This window comes from Sorex fumeus, unplaced genomic scaffold (genome assembly GCF_029834395.1).
Source record: "Sorex fumeus unplaced genomic scaffold, SorFum_2.1 ptg000044l, whole genome shotgun sequence".
Taxonomy (NCBI): Eukaryota; Metazoa; Chordata; class Mammalia; order Eulipotyphla; family Soricidae; genus Sorex; species Sorex fumeus.
In genome coordinates, this window is record NW_026606101.1 from 70,141,941 (window position 1) to 70,161,432 (window position 19,492).

Sequence of the window (19,492 nt, forward strand, 5' to 3'; positions counted from 1 at the left end):
CACGCGGCCTACCGGGGTTCGATTCCCAGCATCCCATATGGTCCCCTGAGCACCGCCAGGAGTCATTCCTGAGTGCAGAGCCAGGAGGAACCCCTGTGCATTGCTGGGTGTGACCCAAAAAGCAAAAACAAAACAAAACAAAACTACAATCCTGAAGTGTCTCCGGAACCACCAAATCCCGAAGAGACAGAGCAGCCTTGAAGAATAGGAGCAAAGCTGGGGGTGGTGACCCAGGAGTGTGGCGCTGGCATGAAAACAGACACCAGTGGCACGGAACAGAACCCAGAAACCCATATACACGCGTGGTGGAGAATGCGGAAATCTACAGCTAGAGAGGAAGGACAGGGCTAGCGGTGCTGGCCTCGCGCATGCGCCTGGCTCTGTGCCTGGCTCTGTCTGTGGGTCCTCGAGCACTCGCATCATCTCTGAGCTCAGCACCAGGAGTCGTTCCCGAGCACTGCTGGGTCAGCCACATGTGCAAGTGGGGCAAAGGACTGTCTTCAGCAAACGGTGCTGGCCACGGTGGACAGTCACATGCACGGAAGAAGGGAACCGAGCCCTTCCTGTGCGTCCAAGACGCGAACACACTCTACCACGTGAAATACTTGAATATAAGATCTGAAGCCAGACGAGTCCTGGAAGCCAACATGGGTAGATTTTTGACTTGGAGCTGGTGATTATTTTTCAGGGGCCGCCCCAGCAGTGCTCAGGGGACTGTGTCGTGCTGGCTTGAACTTGGGATACCTACGTGCAAAGTCTGTCCTCCCGCCCTCTGAGCCAGCTCCCCAGCCCAATGTTTATTTTTATTTTTATTTTTTTGGTGGGGGGTGTCACACCCAGTGATGCTCAGGGTTACTCCTGGCTCTGCACTCAGGAATCACTCCTGGTGGTGCTCAGGGGACCCTATGGGATGCTGGGGATTGAACCTGCATGCAAGGCAAGTGCCTTACCTGTTATACTATTGCTCCAGCCTCCAGATGGTGAATTTTTCAAAGTGTTTATTTTATATACTACAAATGAGATGATGTGGCCGTGGGCACCGTAACTGGGTTTTACTTGCCCATTCTAAGAACTAAGTCTCTGGGAAGTTGAAGGCTCTTTTACACATATAAAAAGTTCTTTTCTTTTTGAAATGCCCCAAGGCCTTTATTACCTGGTTATTTGTAGAACTTCTTTGTAACTTTTTACCTTGGATTTAACATTATGATCTGATGGAGGTTCAGGGACTCATGCCTTTCTTAATAATTCTCCACATCGCCACCCCCAAATTCCAGTGTGTCCTGCCATGAAACACCCTGATATTCACCCCTAACCCCCTTAACCCCTTACTTCCCTCTGAGAGCCGCCAGAATTTTAAAAAAAATTTTATTAGTTGAAACACCATGAGGTACAGTTGTAGACTTACAAATTTTTGTGCTTGGGTTTCAATTATACAATGTTCGAGTACCCATCCCTCTATCAGTGCCCATTTTCCACCACCACGGATCCCAGTATCCCTCCCACCCCCCATCCCCCCATCTCACTCTGCCTTTTGCTCTCTCTCTCCTTTTGGGTGCTGTGGTTTGCAAAAGAGGCATTTAGTGGCAATCATGTTCGGTCTATAGTCTACTTTCAGCATGCTTCTCCCATCCTGGGAGGATCCTCCCAACACCCTTTATTTGCTGCTCCCTTCTCTATCTGAGCTGCCTTTCCCCCTAGCATGTGTGGCTGGCCTCCAAGCCATAGAGTGAACCCACTGGTACTTAACTCGGTTGACAGGATTTTTGCCTAGTGTAGGAGTTAGTTTTCTGGCTTCTGCGTTTGTTTGCTTGCTTCAGTCCCTCTGTAATTGAAACCATCTAGAACTTGTCTTTCATTCCTGACTTACTTCATTGAGCATCAGCACCTCACATTACATCCATTTTGCCCACAAAGGCACAGTTGCATATCTGTAGGTCTCAGGACCACATTGGCAGTGCTCAGGGCTTCCTCCTGGTGGGATTTGGAGGGGTCATAGATGTTCTCAGCCATATTCCAGGGAACCATCTTCCCTGTTTTATTATCATTCCAATACCCACTTTTTTTTTGGTTTTGGGTCACCCCCAATGATACTCAGGGTTTACTCCTGGTTCTGTGCTCAGGGAGCACTCCTGGTAGTGCTCAGGGGATTCCATGGGATGCTGGAGATTGAACCCAGGTTGAATGCGTGCAAGGCAAGCCCCTGCCCGCTGTACTATCGCTCCAGCCCTATCAGTCCCCACTCCTAACTACACGACAGGACCTCCAAGTAGGATCTTGGCATTTCACTAATCTGCAGTGTCAACTGTATGTTTGATGTTAGCTTTCAGCTAAGCCCATTGGAACCCGCAACTTCTCTGAGTGACTCAGACAGTTCAGGGCTTATTTATACTTTCTTTTACCCACAAGGATTGTTTTCATTGGGACCTGAAGAAGACAGTTGATTTTTCCCACTGCCGTGGCCTTCAGGGAATCATCAATTTCACTGACTGTCTGAGGAGTCATTTTCAGGGTGTCCTGGGCTTTACGGGAGCCAAGGGAGGAAGTTTTTAAGGTTATGGAAAATGGAGTGTCATTCTGACAGCTAACCAGGGAAAGATGTTTTGATGTGGAATTTCCATCTTCATTTTGCTTTAGCTTGGGCTCACACCAGGAGTGCTCAGGGCTTACTCTTGGCTCGGTACTCAGGGACCACTCCTGGTGGAACTCAGGGGACCATCTGTGGTGCCAGGGATGGAAGCTGGGCTGGCCGTGTGCAAGGCCAGCATCCTACCTGCTATACTATCTCTTTGGCTCATCCATTTTTATTATTTATTTGTTTTTGTTTTGTTTTGGGGGCCATACCCAGTGATGCTCAGGGATTACTTCTGGCTCTGCACTTAGGAAATATTCCTGTGAGTGCTCCGGGCATCATATGGGATGCTGGGGATTGAACCTGGGTCGGCCACGTTCAAGGCAATCTGCACACCTGCTGTACTATCGCTCCAGCCTCTTATTTTTATCTTCAAAAAGCATCTCTCCGTTGTATTCGACACGAGCGCAGCATTTCACATCCCCGCTGATGATGCACTGGAGTTTCCATCTGTGCTGAGACAGGCTCCCCGGCCAGGAGCGGCTCTGCCCTGTGGTCTGAGTTTGCATTTCCAGTGCTTACTGCCGCAGAGATTGTTTTCATGTGTTTGTGGTCATCTGTCTGTTTTCCTTGAAGACGTGTCAATTCAGTGTCAATTCAGGCCTTTTGCTATTTTCTTACTGAGCTGCTTGAGGTGTGTGTGTGTGTTTGGTTGTGTGAGTTCTGCATTTCTTTTGGATAGCAACCTCCACGCCCCCCAGATGTTCTCCCTGCACACCTCTTGGTTGCTTATAGCTTCTGTGGTCCTGTTGTTCACTTTGTTAAAATGTTTCCACTTGATAGAGCCCCATGTGTTTATTCTTTTGATTTCTTTGCCTCTGGCACTGGTGTGGTCCTCAGATCACACAGCCAGGAGAAGGCCCTGAGCACTGGTGGGTGTGGCCTGCTTCCCAAAAGAAAAAACTCTAGGATTCTATTTTATGATAATAAAATAGTTGCTCATTTATCTTTTTTTTTTGCCACACCCACATTCCAAGTAGATACACCTGGAAATATACCAGTAAAAGAAAAAAAATTTGGGGGGGATGGAGAGGACTGAACCACTATTGAGCTATGATGACTCAGGTGTTCCAAAGATACTCATTTACATATCTTTGATTAAAACCTACGTATTTGGAAAAGTATTCATCAGGGTTAGGGGTAGTGTTAAGTTGCTGCAACAAATCCCCAAATTTTAATGACAATAATAGATTATTGTTTTCTGTACAAAAACAGTCCAGTTTGGGTCCAGGACAATGGTTTCAAGGATGGGGTGCAAGAATGGGATAGACTGCCCGCTCCACACGAATTTGGGGAGTCCTGGCTTCTGAAACATGCCATTGGCCTTTCTCTTGGGGGTGTTTTGTACTTTTTAACACACACATTTTTTATTTGCTCAGTATCTTTTTAGCCTTCTTTCCCCATTGTCCTTGAGATGTGGCGGTCAGTAGCACTGTCATTGCTTAAGCGGTGGAGAATGATTTCATGTAGGTATGCATTGCAAAGCGGTTACTGTGATGTAACATCCACCACTTCACATAGTTACGTTTTCCCTCCCTGTGATGAGAAATTTTAAGATCTACCCTCAGTAGCTTTCAACTATATGATACAGAGTCGTTAACTGGGGGCTGGAGAGATAAGGTAGGCTGGGCGTTTGCCTTGCATGGAGCTGACTTAAGTTTGATCTCTGGCACCCCAAGCCCTGCCAGGAGTGAGCCCTGAGCACAACTGGACATTGTTCCCCAAATGAAAACAAAGACAAAAATTGTTATCTGTAGCCATCATGGTTATATACCCACAACTTAGCACTAGAAGTTACTACATCTAGCACTGGAAGCTTGTGCTAGGATGTGTAGTCCGTCCTTCCTTCCTTCCTTCCTTCCTTCCTTCCTTCCTTCCTTCCTTCCTTCCTCCCTTCCTCCCTTCCTCCCTCTCTCTCTCCCTCCCTCCCTCCCACCCTTCCTTCATCTTGGTTCCATGCTCAGAGATCACTCCTGGCAGGACTTGGGGGACCATTTGGGGTACCAGGGATTGAACCCAGGTTGGCTGCATGCAAGGTGAACACCCACCGTGCTGTACATTGCTCCAGCGTCCATTGTAATTTTGTTTTCTTTGGATAAATATCCAGAAACCAAATAACTGGTTCCTTTTTTTTTTTTTTTGGTCATACCCAGTGATGTTCAGGGATTGCTCCTGGCTCTGCACTCAGGAACTACTCCTGCCAGTGCTCGGAGGTCCATATGGGATGCTGGGAATTGAATCTGGGTCAGCTGCGTGTAAGGCAAATGCCCTATCCGCTGTGCTATCGCTCCACCCTATCTGGATCTTAAGGGAGCTCTATTTCCGAATTTTGGAGAGACATTAATGCTATTTGTTTAACTGTGGCTGCCTTCTTGCCAACAGGAGGTCTCTTCATCCTGAGCAATCTCTTGGTTTTACACTCTCCCAGTGGAATAGCTAATCGGTGTAAAGTGATAGTGATTATGGTTTTAATTTGCATTTCCCTGATGATTCATGGTGTCAAGCATTATCTCACCTGCTAGTCCTTTGAATGCTTTCTTTGGAAAAATGTCACTGCGGTCCTCTGCCCACCTTGGTTTTTATTATTCTTTGGTGATGCCACACATGTAAGGCAAGCACTCCTCCTGCTAAGCTTCATCCCTGGTCCCATTGCCCATTTTCAAGAAGAACTCTCTCTCTCTCTCTCCCTCTCTCTCTCCCTCTCTCCCTCTCTTTCTTTTTCTCTCCTATCTCTATCTCCCTCTCTCTCCCCTCTCTCTTTCTCTCTCCCCCTCTAGATTCTCCTCTCTCTTTCTCTCTCCTCTCTCTCTTACCCTCTCTCCTCTCTCTCGCCTCTCTCTTCCTCTCTCTCCCTTCCCTCTCTCCTCCCCCCTCTCCTGATGCATGACTTTTTTTTCTTTCTTTTTATTAATTTGCACGTTAAACCCTTGACTGATGTATAATTTTATTTGTTTGTTTTTGGGGACCACATGCAGCATTGCTCAGGGTTACTCTTGCCTCTGCACTCAGGAATCACTCCCGGTGGGATTCAGGGGACCCTTTGATGCTAAGGATCAAACCCAGGTCGGTGGCGTGCAAGGCAAATGCCCTCCCCACTGTGCTATTGCACTGGCCCCAAAGGTAAAGGTAAAGGCCCTCCGTTGATCGTCGATTTGCTCGAGCGGGCCCAGTAACGTCTCCATTGGAGACTTTGTTGTTACTGTGTTTGGCATATTGAATACGTCACGGGGAGCTTGCCAGGCTCTGCCGTGCGGGCGAGATACTCTCGGTAGCTTGCCGGGCTCTCGAGAGGGGCGGAGGAATCGAACCTGGGTCGGCCATGTTGGCCGCCTGTAAGGCGAACGCCCTACCGCTGTGCTATCGCTCCAGCACTGGCCCCAACTGCTACATAATTTGCAAATATTCTCTCCCATTCCATTGGTTGCCTTTCTATATTGTTGATCGTTATTATTACTTTTTGCTACACAGAAGCGTTTTATTTTTGACTGAAACCCTCTGAACGGACTTTTGCTTTGAGTTTCAAACCCTAAAAACTCCTTGCGGAGACTGACATCAAGAACCTTCTGTGTGTCTCCCCCGGGAAGCCTGTGGCTTCAGGCCTAAATGCCTTCATGTCTTTAGTACTTTTGGAGTTTAGTTTTCTGTCTGGTAAAGGTCCAGTTTATTCTGTGCCATGTGGTGTCCAGTTTTTGCCATTTGTTGAATAGACTGTCCTTTCCCTATTTCATGTCTTTTGGCGCCTTTGTTGAAAGTTAATTGATAACACATATGTGGGTTGGTTTCTGAGCGCTCTGTTCCATTTCTTTCATCTGTGGGGGTTTTTGTTGGTTTGTTTTTAGGGTTTTTATTTTTTTGGCATTCCCAGAAGTCAAACCCAGGGCCTCACTCATGCCAGGCAAGTACTGTATCTGATCTAAGCCACATTCCCAGTTCTGATTTTTTTATTTAAAAACAAAAATCAATCAGAGAGAGAGAGAGAGAGAAGAAAAATGCCCGCCATAGAGGCAGGCTTTGGGAGTGGGGAGGGAAAATGGGGATTTGGTAGTGGGAAATGTGCACTGGTGAAGGGAGGGGTGTTAGAACATTGTAGACTGAAACTCAAATTATGAACAACTTTGTAACTATGTAACTGTGATCCAATATATGTATATATGTATATATTAAACAATTTTTTATTTACATCCCATGGTTTACAAAGCTATTGATGATAGTGTTATGGCCAAAGAATAAACAGTACCACAGAAATGGACAACAACAACAACAACAAAAAACAACAAAGCTATTAATGAAAGAGTTTTGAGCATTTGGCGTTTCAGCTCTAAACCCACCACGATGCCCGCATTCCCCCACCAGTGACCCTAAGTTCCCTCCTTCTCTCCAGGTTTCTTTTTCTGTGTCAATATTATACTGCTCTTCTTTCATCACTTTACAATATTGTTTAATCCAGAAGTGTGATGCCTCTGACTTTGTTTTTCTCTCTCAGGATTGCCTTAGCTATTTGGAGTCACTTATGGTCCCACAGAGATTTTAGGATTTTTTTTCTATGTTTATAAAAAATGCCACTGGAATTTATTTTTTTTAGGTGTTTCCCTGAATCTGGAGAACACTGTGGTAGTAAGAACAGAATACGTCACGGGGAGCTTGCCAGGCTCTGCCGTGCGGGCGAGATACTCTCGGTAGCTTTCTGGGCTCTCCGAGAGGGGCGGAGGAATCGAACTCGGGTCGGCCATGTTGGCTGCATGCAAGGCAAACGCCCTACCGCTGTGCTATTGCTCCAGCCCTAAGAACAGTTTAATATAAATATATTTATATCATAAAAACTGTCAAACTGTCCTCCTGTTATTCACCAGTTTGCTCGAGCAGGCCCAGTAACGTCTTCATTTTGAGACTTGTAGTTACTGTGTTTGGTGTATTGAATATGTCGCAGGTAGCTTGCCAGGCTTTGCCATGCGGGCAAGATACTCTTGGTAACTTGCTGGGCTCTCTGAGAGGGGCAGAAGAATTGAACCTGGCTCAGCCGAGCTGGCTGCGTGCAAGGCAAATGCCCCACCGCTGTGCTATCGCTCCAGCCCATTTATATCATAAATATATTTATATATTTAATATAATTTAATATGAATCTTCCAGCCGGTAATCACAGTCTCTTTCCATTTAGTTGTGTCTTATATTTCTTTTGCTGTTGTCTGATAAATTTCAGTGTATAGGTCTTTCACCTTGATGAGATTTTTCCCCTAGGTAATTTATTCTTATTTATGCAAATGAAAATAGGATGATTTTTAAAAATTTGTGTTTCTTGCACGCAGCCAACATGGCCAACCGGAGTTCGATTCCTCCGTCCTCTCGGAGAGCCCAGCAAGCTGCCGAGAGTATCTCGCCCGCACGGCAGAGCCTGGCAAGCTCCCCGTGACGTATTCGATATGCCAGACACAGTAACAACAAAGCCTCCAATGGAGACGTTACTGGGCCCGCTCGAGCAAATCGACGAACAACGGGAGGGCCTTTACCTTTACCTTTACCTTTACCTTGTGTTTCTGATAATTTGGCGTTTAGAAATGTTTAGAAATGCACCTGATTGGAGGCTGTAGAGCTAATACAGAGGTTAAGGTGTTTGCCTTGCAGACAAATGACCCTGGTTCAAATCACCACATACAGACCCCAAGCAGAGAGCCAGGAGAAGCCGCAGAGCACTGCAGAGGGAGTCTACCCCATGAACAAAAAGAAACACAATAGATGTTTGTACATGGAGTCTCCGATTACTTGAGTGAATTCATTTATTATGAGTTCTACTCATTTTTGATATTGTCTTCAGTGTTCTCTGAACATAATATGTCATCTGCGAGTAGAGGTAGTTTTAGTTCTTTTGTTCTGCACCAGAGGACCATATGGGTTTGAACCCGTGGGCTGTATGCAAGGCAAGCATCCTGGCTGCGGGGCCTCTTCCCCAACCCCTTCTTCTGTCTTTCAAAGGAATGTGCAGGGGCTGGAGCGATAGCACAGAGGGTAGGGCGTTTGCCTTGCACCCGGCCAACCCAGGTTCGATTCCCAGCATCCCATATGGTCCCCCGAGTGCCACCAGGAGTAATTCCTGCGTGCATGAGCCAGGAGGAACCCCTGTGCAAAGCTGGGTGTGACCCAAAAAGCAAAAAGCAAAGGAATGTGCAGATGTGCCCTCCTGCTCTCCACAGGCTGTCTCTTGCTCAAGGTCTGAATGAGAGCACCCCCAGGTCTCAGAACAAGAGGTTTCCCAGAGGTCACTCGTGTCCCACACTGCCCCCCGCCGTCCTCAGCAGGCAGCTGTCCACACTTAACTGTGTCCATGTGGATGAATGTTCTCTCTGACCTGCACCCACCCCACGCCACCAGCCTTCTACAAGCCAGCATCGGTTTCCTAAAGACCTTTATAGGGGCAGTGAGTTCCTGCCTGCTGACCCCAGCCCTGCCGATGACACCCAGGGGCTTCCTCACGCCACTGTCCCAGTGGAGGCTGGCAGTGGGCCCTGAGTGTCATCAGAGCCCAAGGGTCAGTGTGCTCAGCAGGAGCCTGGGCGGGGCTCAGAGCTGCAGCACCTGTCTGGTCGGCACAGGGCCGAGAGCCCGTCCCTAGCATCGTCCCTCGTGCCGAGTGTAAGGCCCGGGCTTGGGCCTTTGAGATCTCTGAAACACAACCAAGAACGCTGGGGCCCCACCATCAATTGTGTGAGCCCCAGTTCTCACACCATTTCAACCAGGAGAAGTGGGGAAAAGACCAATAAGTTTAGGGGCCTAGAGTGATAGTACAGCGGGGAGGGCGTTTGCCTTGCACGTGGCTGACCCGGATTCAATTCCTAGCATCCTATATGGTCGCCCAAGCACCACCAGGAGAGATCCCTGAGTGCAGAGCCAGGAGTAACCCTGAGCATTGCTGGGTGACCCAAAAAACAAAACAAAACCCCTGAGTTTAACAGCCCTTTCCAAAGCCTCGATTGCTGAGGTGCTGGGATGCAGGCACGGACCATCGCAGCCTTGGACCATGGTGGGTGAGCAGCTAGCAAGCTGCACAAGAAAACCTGATGAGACCTGTAGTGGTGCGGTCTCCCTTGGCACCTTCAAAGCTCTTTGACCTTGAAAAAAATTGGCTTCCCCACCCCAGCCCGCTCTCCTATGGCATACCACCTGTCTTTCCTGTTTTGCAACCTGGCCTCATTAATCCTCTGAGCTCTTTCCTGATGTTGGAAGAACCTTTTAATTGACACAGTTTGCTTGCAAAATCCAAAGAAGAAGCTGTCTTTGTTTCCTTTTAACTGTCCTTGGGGGCAGTGCCAACCGCCTGTTCTTTTCCTGCTAAGGGACTCCGCGCGGCTCGTGCCATGCTATAATAAGAATGCCAGTTTCAGATGGGCACAGCTATTTGCAAAGCCTCAGAAAGAGCAAAGTGGTGAAGTTGGATGAACACAGACTTCTCCCCAAATGTCAGGGGAAGGAAAGAAAACCTGACAAGGCTGGAAACGTGAGGGTCCGGGCTACATGGGTTCCTTCTTCACCAGTTGGTTTTGGTCCCGAGGAGCAGTCACTGTCCTGAAAATTTATCCTTTGTCAAGCTGGGGGGGAAAAACCAAAAACACAAACACCCCAAAGGAGAGAGTAGGACTGGAGCAATAGTACAACGGGTAGGGGCACTTGCCTTGCACACAGCGACCCAGGGGCAGTCCCCAATATCCCATATGGTCCCGTGATCACTGTCAGGAAAAATTTCTGGGTGCAGATCCAGAGATAACTCCTGAGCATCACCGGGTGTGACCCCCCACCCAAACCCTGCCTGCCCCCACAAAAAAAGGAGAGACTTGTAAGAACTTGTAAAACATATTTGTAAGCCATGGAGTCAGAGAGATAAGACCAGGGGTTAAGCACTTGCCAGGCACTTAACTGACCTGGGTTTGATCCCTGCCACCCCATATGATCCCTGAGCACAGAACCAGGAGTGAGCTCAGAGCACAGCCAGGCGTGGCCCCCAAACCCCTCGAAAATAGGGCTCGGAGTGGTAGAGCGAATGCCTGGCAGCAAGGTCCTGAGTTTGGGGGCAACACCAAGTCCCAGCAGTTCTATTTGATCTTTGAGGGTCCCTCCGCAGCAGTGCCAGGGTCAGTCCTGAGGGCTCATCTTGGTGGTGCTTGAGATAACTGGCACCTGACTCACCCCGCCCCTCGCCCTAGCGTTCATCCCAGACCATTTCTCCCATAGAATTTTCCAGACCTTTCTGCTACGAACATTACACGGCAGAAACTCTCCGCTGACCAGTGTCCACTGTGTGTTGGCTGCTTCCCAGCACATACTGGCTCTCAGGAAAAATGAATTCTGGTGGTTGTGGGAGAGGGTTGTGGTATATCCAGCAATGTCCGGGGACTATTCTTGGCTCTGTGCAGGGTGATTCTGGCAGTCCTTGGAGGACCCTGTGTGGTGCCAGGGACCAGGCTGGTATGGACTACGTGCAAGGCAAGTGCCTCAGCGCTGTTACAAACCATCTCCCCGGCTCCAAAAGAGGTTGTTTCAAATCAAGGGACTAAAAGAGTGAGTCCTTTTTCACTGTTTGCTGCGAATCAGACCAGAGGTCCCTGGAATGTGAATCATTTCTGGCCACGGGGTGTCTGTCCCGCTGCTTTTCTAAGACTCCGGAACCCTCCGGAAGCATCCAGAAGCATCTGTGTGTCTCTCTGTAGACTCTTCCGTCCTTTTATTCTTCGCCAAGCCTCTTTGTGATTCCGCCATGAAACTTCACTTTGAGGTGACTCTGAGGAGGGATCGCTGTCGCCAGGGAGCTGTTGCCTGGGCTTGATGTATATCTGGTTCACAATTATAGAGGAAAGGGTTTCTTTTAATGACAATATTGTATTTTCTTGGCGTCTGCCCCTCCCCCCCAGCCTGCAAGTAGAGGGTCCACCAAAAGCGTTTCCCCTTAATTCTGTCTTTCTATTCCTGGTGATGGTATTTTAATTGAAACGCCACAGAAGAGAGATAATTGAATGCACATTCTCCCCCTCCCAGCAGTTGTGGCGTGTTGAAAACCCTCAATTCTGTCCTTTGAAGGGAACCAGAGGCCAGAGCCTCCCAGAGCTTCCCTCTCCCACGGGGTCTCACGGCAGGTCACGACCTCCTGGGACAGAAACCTTCACTCTGTTGCTTTTCTCTTTATTTTTTCCCTTATTTATATTTCTTCTTATTTTAGTGAAGCAAAATTGTTTTATTTAGAGAAACATGAGGTGAGGGGAGAGAGAGAGAGAGAAAAATACAAGCTCAAGAGAGGAAAAAGCAGAGAATGGCTTTGGGAGAAGGTTCTAGACAATTTCTCCAAATTGCCGTGGCCTGGAGTTTTCTCCATACATGAAAATTAACCTGGGTGTTGTTGCAGGGAAAGCCTTAAACTCTTTTTTGTTCTTTTTTTTTTTGCTTTTCAGTTAAACTTTTCTTTCTCTTATTTATTTGGGGGTGGGGCATACCTGGCAATGTTCAGGGGTTACTCATGGCTCTGCACTCAGGAATTACTCCTGACGGTGCTTGGAGGACCATTTGGGATGCCGAGGATCAAACCCAGGTTGGCTGTGTACGAGGCAAGTGCCCCACCCACTGTTCTATGGCCCAGGCCCCAAACGCTTGCTGGTCCTTTCATCTTCCTTCCTTCCTTCCTTCCTTCCTTCCTTCCTTCCTTCCTTCCTTCCTTCCTCCCTCCCTCCCTCCCTCCCTCCCTCCCTCCCTTCCTTCCTTCCTTCCTTCCTTCCTTCTTGTGGGGCCAAATCTGGCGGTGCTCAGGACTTACACCAGTGTACCTGGCTCTGCACTCAGGAATCGCACCTGGTGGTGCTCAGGTGACCAAACAGGGTGCTGGGGATCGAGCTTGGGTCAGCCATGTGCAAGGCAATGCCCGCCCTGCTGTACTGTTCCACAGTTCATTCACAGAATCACTTCCAAGGATTTAGTTTGCTCTTGGCGCCCTATTGGACTGAGACCACTTTTTCCATGGAAGGTGCTGGAACTTGAACAGAGTTCGGCCCTAGGGTGCCACGACATGGTGCCTCGTCTTGCTTGTGACTGTGACTTCCAGAGCCTTTGCTCTCTGAGGGAGCTACTCTTGGCTATTCTGGGCGGGCTTGGAATGCAGACCCCATGGCTGTGCAGACCCCCGGAAGCAGAATCCCGTCTTCCCACTTCCTGGAAAGAGCCCTAGGATGTTTTTGGGAAGACTTTTGATTACAGTTTTAATTTCCTTGATGTTAATAGGTTTTTTCAGGTACTCTAGATCTTCTTGATTCAGTTTTGGGAGATGATAGGAATCCAGGAGTTTATCCATTTCTTCTAGGTTCTCTTGTTTCGTGGCATACAGACTTTCCAAGTAGCCTCTGATGATCTTTTGAATTTCTTTGCTTTCTGTTGTGATATCCCCCTTCTCATTTCTGATTCAGTTTATTAGGAAGAGCACTAGGATGGAAGGAAGGTTTTAAGTGAACCTTGGAGGCCCCTCTCTGGGAAACAGGTTAAAATAGAAGAAAACGGGGAGCAGGGGCCGGATGGTCCGGGTTACTCAGCCAGAGCTGCCTGCCGGGAGTCTTCCTCTGGGCTGGGAGCAGGAACTGACACATGCGTTCCAGACTGGAAACCTGCAGCGGGAGCAGCTGAGTCAGCCCCGGGGAGGCCCACGCGGCGGAGGAGCCTGGCCAGCCCACAGAGGTGGCCGCGTCCTCGGCTTGTCTCGAAGCAGTCAAGATGGAAAGCTGGGGACTGGAGATCAAATGGCTGAATTCAGGGAAGACTTTATTTAGGAAAAGGGAAAGGGAGGCAGGGGAGGGCCCGGGTGCTGGGAGGGCTCACCTACAGCAGATTCCAGGGAGAGAAAGAGAGCCTTTTTATTTATTTATTTTTTAATTTAATTTTTTAAAATTTTTTTTAAAGTTTTATTGGGTCACCTTGAGATACAGTTACAAACTCGCATGATTGCGTTTTAGTGACACAGTGCTCGAGCACCCATCCCTCCACCAGTGCACATTTTCTACCACCATTGTTTTTTTTTTTCCTTTTTTTGGGTCACACCCAGCAATGCTCAGGGATTACTCCTGGCTCTGCGCCTAGGAATTACTCCTGGTGGTGCTCAGGGAACCATATGGGATGCTAGGAATCGAACCCATGTCGGCCGCGTGCAAGGCAAATGCCCTACCCGCTGTACTATAGCTTCAGCCCTTCCACCACTATTGTTCCCAGTATCCCACCCGCCACCCCCACCCCATCCCACACTCCCTGCCTCTGTGGGAGGTACAGTCCTTCTCGCTCTCTCATTTGGGGCATTATGATTTGCAATAAAGATCCTAAGAGGTCATCGTGTTTGGTCCTTGATCTACTTTCAGCACGCTCTCCCATCCCGGGCGATCCCTCCAATCATTTACTTAGTGGTTCCTTCTCTGAAGAGACCCTTTTTAACAGAGGTGGTGGGTCGCCATTGCTTGAGTAAGTTCTAAGAATGCCCTCTGTTTGAACAGAGAGAGGGCAGAGAGAATTCTCCTCTGTCTGGATCTGCAGGGCCTCTGTCATGCGGATTCTCAGGCACCCCCAGGTTACCCTGTGACCTTCTGTGCAGTGATTCCCTTTCTTTAGGGCCACGCTCCTAATATCTCCCTGATCTTTCCCCATGTCCCTGTCAGTCACATCAGGCTGGTCCTGAGCTTAGAGCTGTGACTGTCGTGTGTATTGAGATTGCCCAAGGAGAGCCCCTCTTTGGGGGACTTGGGGGGCACACCCTGCTATGCTCAAGGCTAACTCCTGGTTCTGTGCTCAAGGATCACTCCTGGTGTGGTTCAAGGGACCATACATGGTGCCGATAATTTGAATTGGGGTTGGCTGTATGCAAGGCAGGCACCTAACCCCTGCCTGGCTCTCAGGCCCCTGAGGAATGGCCATAGTGAGAGGACACAGGAACCGAGAGGGAGGCCAGGGAAAGACAGTGATCTCCAATCTAGCTTGTTAAGCTGTGAAGAAAGCACCAGGTCCTCAGAACCAATCAGTAACCCCCAAACAGGAAACAGTGCGGGGGTCCCAGGATCCCAGCCATCTGGTCAACCTAACAGAGCCTCAGCACCCCCAACCTAGAACTGCATGTAGCCCCCTTTCCCCTGGAGCACTGCACTCATCCACTCAGCAAACTCAGAAATGCAGACAAGATTTAACAACGAACATCTGGCTTGAGGTCCCGCTTCAGGTGCCAGATACGTCAGGGAACATTTTGTTGTTGTTATTGTTTCCATGCGAGGGGGTAGGACATGGCCTTCACCCAGAGGTGCTCAGAGGCCATGGAAATGCCTGGAAATACCTCACACGTGCTAGGTACGTGTGCTGCTGCTTGAACCCCATATCTAACCTTCCATTAACCTTGGCTTTATATTTAAAAAAAAGTCAATGGGGCTGGAGTGATAGCACAGCAGGTAGGGCATTTGCCTTGCATACGGCCAACCCGGGTTCGATTCCCAGCATCCCATATGGTCCCCTGAACACCCCAGGCGTAATTCCTGAGTGCAGAGCCAGGAGTAACCCCATGTACATCATAGGATGTGACCCAAAAAGAAAAAAAATCCAAATTCAGTGACTGAAACAGCAACTATATTTACTTGTGATTGTTGGCAGGTTGACCAAACTGACCGGTGGCCATGGTTGGTCCAATGTGGTTCTCTTGAGTCTGAGCTGACTCTCCGGCTCAGGCTACCTTCCAAGAGCCGTAGATGGTCTCTGATGCCCTTGCCCGTGTGTGTGCTGATTGCAGGCTGGTTGTTGGACAAGGCCTCGGTCGGGTACTGGCTTCCGTTCCAGGTGGTCCCATGCTCCATCCGTGCAGCCAATGGCCTGGAAGCAGCAGGAATGGATGAGCTTGTGTGGGAGCCTCTTTCTTGGTTTTGGTTTTGGTTTTGGGGGCCACACGTTGCTGGGTGACCATACACGATGCCAGGGATCGAACCTGGGTCGTCAGCCTTTCTGCTGTCCTGTCTCCCCTGCCCTGGTGTGAGAAGTGTTGAGAGCAATTCTCTTTCCAGGGCAAGTCCCAGTTGGAGCAGTGTGCAGACACCCGGGAGAGACCGTCACAGGGGCCAAACAATGCCCGCACTGCCCAGATCTTGTTTTGTCTCTCTTCCCGAGCCTTCAGGGTCAGGACTCAGGGTCAGGGGTAGGCTGCTTCTGAGGTGACCCTGTCTGCCCATCTTAGGGGTGTAACTGAGGTGACCTCAGGACCCCCTCCTGGCAGCTGTCTCTCTCTTGGTTCAGTGAGCGGATGCAGAGGAAAGCTGTGATTCTTGCTGCTTCTGGTCCCCGGGAGGTCCCTCTATGTAGCAGTGATTGGCTCATGGATCCAGGAGGGGATCAAAGACGCTTGTAAGCAGCAGAGGAAAAACATCTTCCCTGCCTGTCCCCAGAGCTGTCCCCATGAGCTGCCTGGTAGTGATGGACATTCTCGTCAGCAATTCAAGCAGAAGGCCAGAGAGTCTTTTTATTGGAAATGGAGGCTGCGGAGTCAGCCTTGGGGGCCCGAAGCAGTGGTCACTTGTCCGTCAGAAGACCTTAGTGCCTGGCTCACTGTGGGTGTCCTGTGGGCCCCCTTCCTCTTGGAGGTCACGTTCGCAAAGTCTGTTCTTCCCCGTCCAGATCTCAGCTAGGAAGCATTATTCCCCCAGCGCGGGCTTCCACAAGTACATTTCAAGGGCACCTTCTTGGGGTGAGGGGGGCTTCCCGGGGGCACAGCCTGCAAACCACAGTGCTGGCTCTGAGCCCCCCCCCCCCATTCCTAAGGACCAGCACTTCCCCGCCAGAGCACCCGGTTAATCGGATTACTCTCAGCCCACCGTTGCGACCATTGCGGGGGCCGCTTCTGCACACATGTTGATTGCCTCCTCTCTGTTTACAGGATGAATTCTTCCCGACTGGAGGCGAAGCCATGAAGGGCAGCTAGAAGGAAGGAGGATGCTTTTCCGCAGTCGCTTCTTGCTGCTGCTGGCCCTGGCTGCCCTGCTGGCCTTCGTGAGCCTCAGCCTGCAGTTCTGTGAGTGCGCCCGGGGGAACAGGAGTGCAGGTGGGGGGCGGTGGCATGGGGAGTGGGCTTCCCCCCCAAATAGAGGATCCCTCCGGGAGAGGAACCAATAGACTTCAGAGAGTCATTTTTTTCCTCCTCCATTAAAATGGTAATCATCACCATGGCCAAAGCCTCTGCCTTTGCTTTCAGAGGTGGTGGTCACACCTGGTGGGTGCTAGGGGCTGACTCCTGGCTCTGTGCTCAGGGATCATTCCTGAGGTGCTGGGAGACTGTACAGTGCTCAGGATTGAACCCGGGACAGCAGCGTGCAAGGCCAGTGCCGTAACCCCTGTACTATCTCTCTGGCTCCAATCTTTTAAATGAGTCTGTTTGTTGGGGGCCACCCCAGTGAGGCTTCCGGGGCTACTGCTGGCACCCCCAACAGTACTTGGCTCTTATGGGGGTTTTGGGGCACAGAACAACGAGAAATGAGATGACAGTTTCTTCTGTGACTGGTGGGAAATGTGGTGGTGGTGATTGTGAGTCACGCCACGAGCCACGGAGCTTTTTTGGGACGTGGCATCTCATGCAAAAGGGCTCGCTGAGCTTCTAGTGTGGTTTGGCCTCTGTACACACCCGGGAACTGGTTATTCATGGAGGGGTTTTCTTGGCTTGTTTCTTCGGACCACACCTGGCGATGCTCGGAATAACTTCTGACTGTATTATGACAGTAACTCCTGACTGTACTCAGGAATTACTCCTGGCGGAGCACAGGGGAGCATATGAGCTGTTGGGGATCCAACCTGGTTCAGTCATGTGCAAGGTAATTGCCGTATCACTGTACTATCGCTCCAGCCCCTGAACTGTTTTTTTTTCTATTTTGATTTTGGGGCCCACACCCAGCAGTGCTCAGGGTTTGCTCCTGGCTCTGTTCTCAGGGATCACTCCTAGTGGGGCTCAGGAGCTTAGATGTGGCATCAGGGATTGAACTTAGGTTGGCCGCGGGCAAGGCACATGCGTCACCGCTGTTCTGTCTCTCTGGCCTTAGAGCGGCAGGGGGTGGGGGGGTTGGATTGCCATGTGGCCCTGTGACCCTCTAGAGCAGCCGCAGAGCAGAGTCGAGGTCTCGGGGCTGGGGCCTCATTATCTGTCCACTGAGCTGTGCGGCTGGAGGGACTGGGGGTGGGGAAGGCGATCAGGTCACCCCGGCAGCTGTCACGTGACAGGGGGTCGTAGGTCAGTTCCAGCCAGTACACCAGCCTCGTGTCCAGCCCAGCCAGACCCGTTCGGGCAGTGGGGCTCAGCAGGGCCCTGAGTCTGTCCATCCTTCTGTTCCATCGAGAATAACTGTCCATGAACACAGCTGAGGCCCCGAGCTGGCCCTGAGCTCCAGCCATGGCCTGCGGTTGGTTGGCATTGTCCTCGGGGGCCAGCCTGTTCTCTGGGGCAGACCCCGCCTCCCCTTGCCGCTGACTCCCGGGCTCCCCTCTCCCCACCCATGCTGCTCTGGGCCCCTTCTTCTCCTTCAGGCGCTCGCCCTGCGGCCCCTCCTCGCACCCCCCCTCTGCCCAGTGCTTCGTCTGTCCCTTTCTGGAACCATCTGTTCTCCGACACGCCCGCTTTCCCTCCTGGACCTGGGACCCTGCAGCGCCCTTCCCTCGCGGGCATTTCAGGAATGTGTGTGAGCTGAGCCAGGCGATGGGGCCCAGGTCGCTGCAGCAAGGCCGGCGGCCGCGCAGGAGCCTGGCTGAGGGGACTTGGCCTTCAGACGCGGGGGCTTGGGGCCACATGTCTGTGGCTCGCCGGCAGCGGTGCCCACACACACGACTGGTGCAGCTGCTGCGCTCTTGCTCCCAGGATGGCAGCTGCTCGCTTCAGCCTTAGGAAAGGACGAGCACGGGGAAGAAGGTGGGCATCGGAAGCTGCAAAGAGAGGCAGCCTATGGCTGGAGGGATTGCAGAGAAGCTCGGCCACTTGCCTGGCATGCGGTCGGCTTGGGTTTGATTCTCGGTGCCACTGATGGTGAACCGAGCTCTGCCAGGAGTGATCCCTGAGTGCAGGGCCAGGAGTATGCCTGAGCACCGCCGGATGTGGTTTTCTCCTCCCCCAAAAGTATCTTTTTTCTTTTGGTTTTTTGGGTCATACCCAGCAACGCTCAGGGGTGACTCCTGGCTCTGCACTCAGGAATTACTCCTGGCGGTGCTCGGGGAACCATACGGGATGCTGGGAATTGAACCTGGGTTGGCCGCGTGCAAGGCAAACACCCTCCCTGCTGTACTATCTCTCCATCCGCCCCCCCCCCCCAAGCATCTTAGCCCCAAACGATGTTAAAACTCTGTCATGGGGGTATTGGAGAGAGGGTAGAGGAGTGAAGTCACTCACCTTGCATGCGGCTTGTCCTGGTTCCATTCCCAGAACCACATACAGTCTCCTGAGTCCCACCCAGAGTGATCTCTGAGCAGAGTCAGGGGTAGGCCCTGAGCACTGCCAGCTGTTGCCCAGAATAAGAGAGATTCTGTCACACGATGCCAGGGAAACAGCTCCAGGCTCAAGGGCACAGGCCAACCCCCGAGTTTGGTCACTCAGGTCCCCAAGCACCTCTGGGTATAGCATCATACTGAAGCGTGGACGCCCAGCTCTCCAGACAATTGCTGAGGTCACTGGTGTAGAGCCCCTTGAACACTGTTTGGGATGCTCCCCCCAAAGACAGACTTTTGGTCGTTTCATTGTTTACAGCTTTCCAGGAAAGTTTCCCCACCGCCCCCTCCCACCCCGTCGGGTCACACTCCCCTCTAGGTCGTTCTCAGAGGCCGTCAGGTCCCGCCGTGGGAATGTGAGTGCTTGTGTGCGCT

The 19,492-nt window shown here is 50.8% G+C and overlaps 1 protein-coding gene across 2 annotated transcripts in view; it reads left to right on the forward strand.

Moving 5' to 3' along the window:
* PXYLP1 (2-phosphoxylose phosphatase 1) overlaps nucleotides 1-19,492 on the forward strand; it is a 58,337-nt gene that overhangs the window by 16,664 nt on the left and 22,181 nt on the right. For both annotated transcript variants that reach the window (XM_056121676.1, XM_056121675.1), the window contains exon 2: nucleotides 16,536-16,670. In XM_056121676.1, the coding sequence (XP_055977651.1) occupies nucleotides 16,592-16,670 (79 nt within the window). In that variant the 5' untranslated portion in view covers nucleotides 16,536-16,591. The remainder of the gene's footprint in view (nucleotides 1-16,535; nucleotides 16,671-19,492) is intronic.